This window comes from Gossypium hirsutum, chromosome D04 (assembly GCF_007990345.1).
Source record: "Gossypium hirsutum isolate 1008001.06 chromosome D04, Gossypium_hirsutum_v2.1, whole genome shotgun sequence".
Lineage (NCBI taxonomy): Eukaryota > Viridiplantae > Streptophyta > Magnoliopsida > Malvales > Malvaceae > Gossypium > Gossypium hirsutum.
In genome coordinates this window covers 1,118,490-1,128,330 of record NC_053440.1, presented here as the reverse complement: position 1 = coordinate 1,128,330, position 9,841 = coordinate 1,118,490, and the positions used below count along the sequence as shown (strand labels likewise).

The window sequence follows — 9,841 nt, the reverse complement described above, 5'->3', positions numbered from 1 at the left end:
TACCTACCTTAAATTTATCTTTATGAAGCCACAAGGGTGATCAAGAGAAGGTACAAACAAAGGAAAAGACAACTTAGTAGTTTAGTTAATGGTTCTTAAAGGAGTTAATGCTTTTTGATTTCTAAAGCCCCTTCGAATGGGCGGTGGTTCTAATGCGATGGAATCTTTACCTCATAATTACAATAATTAATTTCATCGCTACCGTTATTTTTAACTTTATTGAAGGTAAATGTACTGTCCATCCAAAGTCACCCTAAATTAACCTACATTGTGTGTGCTAATTCATATAAAATATGTTATAATGTGGCATAAAAAGGTGAAAGGTCATAAAAAAAAAGTGATTGGGTATTATTCGGGGTAAAATTATAATTTATTCATTTTTAGGGTATTTTTCGGTGATTGGGACTAATTTTTCCTTAATTTATCCCGTTGAATTACCACACTAATTTTAATTATATCATTTATATTTTAATTTATTATTCCATGGTTGACACTAATTTTTTTTGTTCAACATAGACTTGATTATGGATCGGGTCGTTGTAGAATTTTAGGTCTACTTTTTAGATTTGGGTTTGGTCCAACTCGAAAAATAGGTTTAAAATTTATCCAAACCCGACTCATTAAAAGTGTTAAACTCGAGTCTGACTCGACTTGACCGTAATAATTTTTTTAAAATTATTATTTTTATATAAAAACAAATTTAAAAATATCATACATCAAATACACTAAAAATATTAAAATAAATGTTTCCCAACAAATTGAGAATACAAAAAAAATATAGGCATGCGATTCGGGCTGGGTCGAACCTGGGCCAAAAAATTCACCCGAGGCTTGACCCGTTCAGAAAACAAGCATTATTTTTTGTCCAAGCCTATTTTTCGGGCCTATATTTTTACCTAAACTCTCTCACTTTTCTGGCGGGCATTCGAGCATGGACAGATGACCTAACCCATGATCAGATCTACAATAGAGTCATGACCAACTTTTTGATAAATTGATTTTTAGCGATAACTTAATTTTTTTATTTAAAAAATTATTTAAAATACCAATTAAAAATTATTTTCAAGTTTTGAATATTTTACCATATTGTTAATAGGATTTGTTTATTAGCATTCTGTGTACATTTATGGTTTTTTCTGTAATTGTTTTTAAAATTTTGAAAATTAAAGTTTTGAAATTTAAAAACAAATGCCTCTTTTATATTCACTTTCAATGAAAAAGTTTTTTTTCTTCTTTATTTTTGGAATTTACAATTTTGTATACATTTCAGTTTTCAAATAGTTAAACAAAAATTTTATTTGTCCTCCAATTTTTTAAAAGAGAGATGTAATTTTCTTTGATTTCAATTGCTATTTTATTTTTGTTTGTTGGTTGCATTGGAATGATGTAAGTTTCTTTGGTGAGATTATTTAAAATTTTTTTATTAGAATTGGAAAATTAAAAGAAAAAAAAATGTGTGCCTCTACAAGTTTCGTTAGAAGTTCTTATAAACTTCGTTGAGAACGCTAAGTACCAACTTCTGGTGTGCTTTTGGCACGTTAGGGAAAACAACTTGCATTTGAGGTGTCAAAGGCTTCCGTAATCCTCATGTAACTGTTATATTAATGCAAATGATCCCTTGGATCTTCTGTCCCATTGTATGTCTCCTTCAGCGGTTTGAAAGAAAGATGAGCTAGTTAGCAACTTATTTGCATATTGGATTGACAAAACTTCTTCTAGCTTCGTCGATACCTTCAATAGGTCCATTTCTCTCCTTAACACCTCATTTGTTGCAGGAGAGGGGAGCCCGTTGGTGCTATGCGTATTCTTTGTGGACTATCCCCATATCTCTCCCTCTTACTTTTATGAAGTGGTCCCTTCACTTGGCTACTGATGAAGTCAAATCCTCGTGTCCCGGTGCTACATTCACCATTTCTAAACAGTCTCTTTCCACCATGAACTTACAAATGATTCAAGCATTTTATCGTACGATCTCTTCATATTGCGGTTGATGGTTTCCTTCTACATGATCTGACTGAGGTAGTTGGTTATAATTTCCTTGGCGACCTGATTGGCCATATTGGTTATAACCAACATAACATTGATGTTTTGATTCTGGCTATTGCTAATAATATTGGCTTTGATCATAACCATATATATTGGTAGTAACCTCCTTAACCATATGAATTATCTCCTTACTCATATTGGTTTTGATAGTAGTGATCACCCTACTCATAGTTGACCTTGTTAACTTGTACTTCTAGGATATTCTGAACCAGTTGAGCCATAGCTTCTCGTCCAATTCCCCATATATGGAGCCAATAGTTATAACAATAAAGTTATATAATGTTTTAGAGGAAACTACAATGGTGGTTTCATACCATAGATGGTGTGGAGAGCCATTAGAGGACGATAGTTTGTTTTTGTTAGAGAGGTGTTTTAGCAGAGTGTTTACTATGTCTCTTATCTTGTGTGCCCCTTGTCTCCTAGAATATGGGGTATCTATAGGCGAAGGAGACTTAGAATGGGTCCTTTAATGTATGATTGCCTCTTCGGTAAAGTCCAATTCAGACCCAAGTTAGGGTATGGGTTTGATGTGACCATCTTCGAGGTTGGTGAGCCTTCAACTGTGGAAGCATTAATGAGATTGGATCCGATGTCATGATTCCTTAGTGATGTTGCAATGATGTTCTTTCCATAATGGCGTGGAATGCTCATGTATGGGTGGCATAGGAACCAAGTGTGGGTTATAACAAAATTGTTTGTAAATTTAGGGCTAAATCATTATTTAAGACTTGAACTTGACAACTTTTTCCACATCATGGTCTGAACTTTGTTTGGTCCAAGTTAAGTCCTAAAATTGGCAATTGTTCACACATTAGGACTTGGACTAGGCAACTGTTCCCACATTGGGGCTTGAACTTTTTTTTTGTCCAAGTTACTTCTTAAACTTGGCAATTGTTCACACATTGGGGCCAAAATTTTAAATTTTCAAGGATTAACTTGGACAAAAAAAATGTTTAAGCCCCAATGTAGGAACAATTACTCAGTTCAGGGCCTAAGTTGGACAAAAAAAAGTTCAAGCCCCAATTCGAAAACAATTATCAAGTTCAAAATAAAAAAAATGTGATTTAATCCGAAAATTTAATTTGAATAAGTAAATTATATTTTAAATATTAAAATCACATACAAACATAACCCTTACAAATTCAAATACATAATACATTATTATATTTGATATAAACTTTGAAAAAAAAATAATTATATACACAATATAAATATTACAAAATATATAAATTTAATTTTTTTCAATTCAAAGTGAATTGTATATCCTCAAAACTACTTTTCCAAAAGTGAAAACTATTTCAATCCTGTTTTTTTAATTGGACTTAAAAACCAATTTAAAGGTGAACTTTTTTTTTACAGCAATGTTAAACAAAGCTTAAATTAATATAAGAAGGATATTTATTATTTATAGCTTAAATTAATATAATGAGTTAGGTTACCGTCCAAACCTGAATGTTCGCCCAAAATATGAGAGGGTTTGGACAAAAATATAGGCCTGAAAAATGAGTTTTAACAAAAAATAAAGTTCATTTTTCAAATGGGCCAAGCTTCGAGTAAGATTTCTTTTTGCCCAAATAAGTTGTTTTACTATCATTTTATCATTATATTGATACTATTTTGTTACTATTATTTGAATATTACTCTTGTTTTATTGTTAATTTTGCTACTATTTTAGAGGTATTTGTTTGTTAAGTTGCAACTATCTTAATGTTAGTTAAGTATAAAGAATATTTTAATGTACTTTCAATTTATTGAGAAACATTTAATTAATTTTAGTGTATTTGATGTATTATATTTAAAAAAATTATATATAAAAATAATCTAAAAAAAATCGGGTGGCTGAGTCGAGCTCGAATTTAACCTTTTTAATCTGAACCGAGCTTGAGTAGAATTTTAAGGCTATTTTTTAGGTCAGGCTCGAGCCTAAAAATGGACATGAAATATTGCACCGACCCAACCCAAACCCAACCCGTCATGGGCTATGTCCACTTGTAAGTTAGATTTTTTTTTTTGAAGAAATAAGTTAGACAAATTGATTGCATCTTTAGTAACTGACTTAATAAATTCTGAAACTAAACAACTCGCTAAGATTAATTAAGGATCAATGAGCTGATATGGTAACTGCAAAAAGATTGAATCCAACAACCCAAAATTTAGAGGTGTATTGTAAGATTTGTGGGTTAAGTGACATCTAAAATTACTCATAATCTCTTTTTAACTCATAAATAGGAGAATGATGTATTTCAACGTACTCAAACTCACATCTTCTACCCAAAGAGAAGAAAAAGATGGCTATCATGAAACTTGACATGAACAATTCAGATATACCTTTTAATATAACGCGTATTAATATTCATTGCTTTTCATCAAAGATTTCAAGTTCCATATGATTAACATTTGATCGATGTAAGGAAAAAGAAAAGAATGAAAAGAATCTTATAAATGTTGAATAAATATGAGAAAATAAAAGGGAAAAAAAAAGGTTTAACCTTGTTTAGTAATGGCAATCCACCAAAGTGGAGGCTGAGAAGACAAGAGGGGGTTGTTGTTGCTGCTGCTGGTTGGAAGCAAAGGTGAATTCGGATTCCCGGTGATCGTCTTCCGGGGCAGGAAGATTGAGATCCAAGCTTAAAGACAAGACATTTGGTGGTTTCTTAGGTTTCTCAGATTCCAATGCCATTGGAACTGTCAAAGACAATGTTGTGTTGGTTGTAAGAACATTAACTTGATTACCTATTGACCCTCTATGCCTTCTCATATGCCCTCCCAAGGCTTGTCCAGAGGTGAACTCAGCCCCACAAATGGAGCATTCATGAACCTTAACCTTAACCTTACTGTTATTATTATTGTTATAATTAGGACCTTGTTCTTCATATGCTGCTTCAACCATGGCAACCTCAGACAGTGTAGCCTTGGGTTTCTTATGGCTAGCCCTATGACCACCAAGGGCTTGGAATGAAGGGAATGTTCTATTACATGTTTTGCACTCGTAAACATAGTACCCGACCTTGCCTGTCCCATTAGAAGGCGTTTCCAAGAACTTTCTACTAGCGAATTTCTTGTAAACCAGCATGTCTTTCGGGGATTCTCTGGATTTGCCTTGCGCCAAGAGGATCAAACAGTTGGCCATATCTTCTTCTTCCTCGGTGGTGCTATCTTGATATTCGAAAGAAGAGGAAGAAGAACTATTCCCAATCCCATCAAGTACTTCACCTCCATTGTTGCATAGAATGGCAAAAGGGATGGGTGATTGAGGCCTCGACCGCTTCGTTCGCTTCCCTTTTACAACATTGGTATTATGTCTAGACCCCATCGCAACAACATCCATTGGAGCCAAAGACTTGAGAAAGATATATAAGTGAATGCAATGATAAAAAAGAAAGAAAAGAGAGGAGGCAATGGAACAGTAAAGAGTAAAATAGTAAGGGCAAGATGTTCCTCAAGCTTACAAGATTTCTTTTGTATAAAATAATATTTATAGGGAAGAAAAAGAAGAGAAAAAGAAGTCCAAAAACAGACCAAAATCGTAACTGAAAAGAGGCAAAATTAGAAGAGATGGAGAGTAAAACAGTTGGGAAGGTTGTTAACGTAAAGTCCGTTTCACACTCTCTTTCTCACACTTTGCCAACGCACTTCACGAAATGCAAATCAACAACAACAATAAATATATAAAAATATTGGAGTAGGGCAAGGCAAACAACAACTACGACAATTATTTCCCCCATCCAATGCTCCGTTCCACGACATAAGCATGCTCCGTCCATGAGCCGGGTTAGGTCCACCCTCAAATTAAGAGAGTTCAGATAAAAATATAGGCCTAAAAAATAAGGCCCGTTTTCAATACGGGCAAAGTCGGTCCTAGGAGTTGTTTTTGAAGTGTAGCCGCCTAGGGTCCAAGGCTAAAAGAGGCCCAAAAAACTTATTTATTTAGCTTTTAATATGGGAAAAAAATCTTTAAATTAAAGTAAACTAATTAAATGTCTAGAGTTTTCAATTCTTAGCCGTAAATACTTCATCTTCAATTCCTTGTCTTCTACAAACCTTCTCTAATTCTCAAATTTCAACTCCTATCGTTAAAGATAAAAAATAATTTCAATTTTCCCCAAAAAAATCAATCGTTACTAGCATTCAACCTTCTTTATTTTCCCATAACCATGGCAACGGGAGAAACTTTCTACAAATTAAATAGGGCCAAATTTGATTTGAGTAATACATTATTCATTGGTCATTAGCATCAATCAATTGAAGTCATTAATTTTTACTTTATATTTGAATTGGGAGCCTCCCATCCGCGGTTTGCCGAATCTACCATTGTTTTAGGTATAATTCTCCCTCCTTTCTTGTAATCTTTTCATTCTTAATTTCATTTTTTGATGTCAATGAGAATAATGAAATTAATGATCCAAATGAGCCTAATGATGCGCCAAATGTATCAAATATTGAAAACCTTGGTCTTAATGAAGAACAAACAATTACTCTTGATTTTGGCATTGATGAAGATCAAACAATTCTTTCTTTGGATATTTATGATCCTAGAAATTGGGCTAATCTTGATAACAGAATAAGAGACATTTTAGTTGAAAAGGGGCCAATAAGAGAAATGAATCTTGAGGTCGTCAATGTCACAAGAACGATTGAATGGTCTGGAAATTTTATCAATCGAGAAATTTTGTTTGGAAAATATTGATGTTGATGTTATCATTAATGATTTTGCATCTCAAAATGCTCGTAGAACCCACTTTTTTTTATTAGTTGATGACATAAGAGTAGATTGAATGAAACATATATTTTTTTTAAAAATTGTTAGAAAAATATATTATTCACTTAATATCATAAAATATATTATTTTTATGAAATTACTAGTATATGATTTTATTTTATTTTATTGTATTACGTTTTATAATTTTTTAAAAGGACCCGATTTATTGTTTCGCCTAGGGTCCAAAAATGTCATTCAGGTCAGGTCTCGAATAAGCTTTTTTTGCCCGGGCCCAATTCAAATTTGCAAAAAAAAATCTATTATTTTTTTTACTGTTTTGCCACTGTTTTTTTGTTGTTTTGCTATAATTTCGCTATTATATTGCTACTAATTTGTTGTTATTGTTTGGATATTGCATAATTCTTGTTTTATTATTAATTTTGCTACTATTTTACAAATATCTGTTTGCTAAGTTGCACTTATCTTAGTGTTATTTAAGCATATTTTTTCCCCATCCAATGCTCCGTTCCATAATATAAGTATGCTCCGCCCATGAGTCGGGTCAGGTCCACCCGAAAATTAAGAGAGTTTGGGTAAAAATATAGGCCTAAAAAATGAACTTGGATAAAAAATAATGTCCGTTTTCAATACGGGGAAAGCCAATCCTAGAGGTTGTTTTGAAGTACAGCCGCCTAGGGCCTAGGGCCTAAGGCTAAAAGAGACCCAAAAATTATTTATTCAACTTTTAATATGGGAAAAAAATCTTTAAATTAAAGTAAACTAATTAAATGTCTAGAGTTTTCAATTCTTAGCCGTAAATACTTCATCTTCAACTCCTTAGCTTCTACAAATCTTCTCTAATTCCCAAATTTCAACTCCTACCGTTAAAGTTAAAAAATAATTTCAATTTTCCCCAAAAAAATCAACTGCTACTAGTATTCAATCTTCTTTATTTTCCCATAACCATGGCAACGAGAGAAACTTTCTACAAATTAAATAGGGCCAAATTTGATTTGAGTAATGCATTATTCATCAATCATTAGCATCGATTGATTGAAGTTATTAATTTTTACTTTATATTTGAGAGATTGGGAGCCTCCCATCTGTAGTCTGCCGGATCTACCATTGTTTTCGGTATAATTCTCCCTCATTTCTTGTAATATTTTCATTCTTAATTTCATTTTTGATGTCAATGAGAATGATGAAATTAATGATCCAAATGAGCCTAATTATGTGCCAAATGTATCCAATGTTGAAAATCTTGGTCTTTATGAAGAACAAACAATTACTCCTGATTTTGGCATTGATGAAGAACAAACAATTCTTTCTTTGGATATTTATGACCCTCGAAATTGGGTTAATCTTGATAACAAAACAGGAGACATTTTAGTTGAAAATGGGCCTATAAGAGAAATGAATATTGAGGTCACCAATGTCACAAGAACGATTGAATGGCCTAGCAATTTTATCAATTGAGAAGAATTTTTTTAGAAAATATTGATGTTGATGTTATTATTAAAGATTTTGCATCACAGAATGCTCGTAGAACCCACTTTTTTTTTATAATTTTTTATGTTTTTGTAGTTCATAACATATGAGTAGATTGAATGAAAAATAATTTCTTTAAAAAAATTTGCTAGAAAAATATATTATTCGCTTAAATCATAAAATGTATTATTTTAATGAAATTACTAGTATATGATTTTATTTTATTTTATTGTATTACGTTTTATAATTTTTTAAAAGGACGGGCCTAAATACGGGTCAGGTCTCGAGTAAGCTTTTTTTTTGCCCGGGCCCAATTCAAATTTGCAAAAAAAAAAAGTTACTATTTTTTTACTGTTTTGCCACTATTTTTTTGGTTGTTTTGCTATAATTTCGCTCTTATATTGCTGCTATTTTGTTGTTATTTTTTGGATATTGTATAATTCTTGTTTTATTATTAATTTTGCTACTATTTTAGATGTATTTGTTTGCTAAGTTGCACTTATCTTAGTGTTATTTAAGTATATATTTTCTTTAATTTTTTACCATTTGTCAGGGAACATTTATTTTAATATTTTTAGTGTATTTGATGTATTATATTTTTAAATTTCTTTATATAAAAAATTTAATACGGGCAAACCGGGTTGAGCTCGGGTTTTAGCATTTTTATCCAGACCGAGATTGGGCAAAATTTTATGCTCATTTTTTGGTTCGGGTTGAGCCTAAAAAACAAGCCTAAATTTTTTACTTTATTAAAAAAATAATAATTAAGAAGTAGGTTTTAGTATATTGATTTAAAGTAAGGACTAAATCATAAATATGTGAAAACTTTTTGGCTCAAGTGTAAATATTCAAAATTTAGGAGATCGAAGTGTAAAAATAAGAAAGTTGAAGGACCAAAAGTGAAAATAACCCAATTTATTATGATATGGAATTGACATGTAGGAACAAATTGAATAGATGAAGAATTGTAAGGGACTAAATCACAATTTTACCAAATTAAGTGATGATTCAATGATGTAATTTTGAAAGACCATAAATGGCAAAATGGTCAATTAGCAAGAGGAAGATTTCTAGAATGTAATGATATGTTGATGATATTTTGGTGATATTTTTAATTAATTAATTAGTTAAATATTATTTTATTAATATTTTACTTAGATATTTATTATTATTTTATTTAGAAAATGATAGTATGAAAAGAAAGGAAGGATGAAGGAAATTTATCATTCTTCCAACATGAGTGAAAGGGTGAGAAAGGGAGTTTTCTTTTCTTTATATAATTTAGTCCTTTGCCATGAAAACCTATCTTTTTACCCAAAATTTTTGAAATTTTCCTTAGATATTAAAGAGAGAAGATGAAGTAAAGATTATAGAGAATATGTTCATCAATTTAGAAGCAAGAAAATAGTAGATGAAAGTGGAGAAAATGAGAGGAAAAAGGAAGGAAAGTGGTGAAGATGAGAAATGCATGGAAATGAAGAAGAAAGGAAGAAATTCTTGACAAATGAGGTAAGTTTTATACTAAACCTACTTGTATTCCAATAGATCGAGTTAAAGATGTTTTGAGTGAGATGTATGAAACATGTATGTAATCTTAATATTAGAAAT

At 31.5% G+C, this 9,841-nt stretch overlaps 1 protein-coding gene across 1 annotated transcript; it reads right to left on the bottom strand.

Annotated features, from left to right (window-relative positions):
• Nucleotides 1–4,255: 4,255 nt before the first annotated feature.
• Nucleotides 4,256–5,656, bottom strand: LOC121216212 (zinc finger protein ZAT5). Its single transcript, XM_041091587.1, has one exon. It carries the CDS (start codon nt 5,372–5,374, stop codon nt 4,541–4,543), a length of 834 nt encoding a protein of 277 aa, XP_040947521.1. The 5' UTR covers nt 5,375–5,656; the 3' UTR covers nt 4,256–4,540.
• Nucleotides 5,657–9,841: the final 4,185 nt, after the last annotated feature.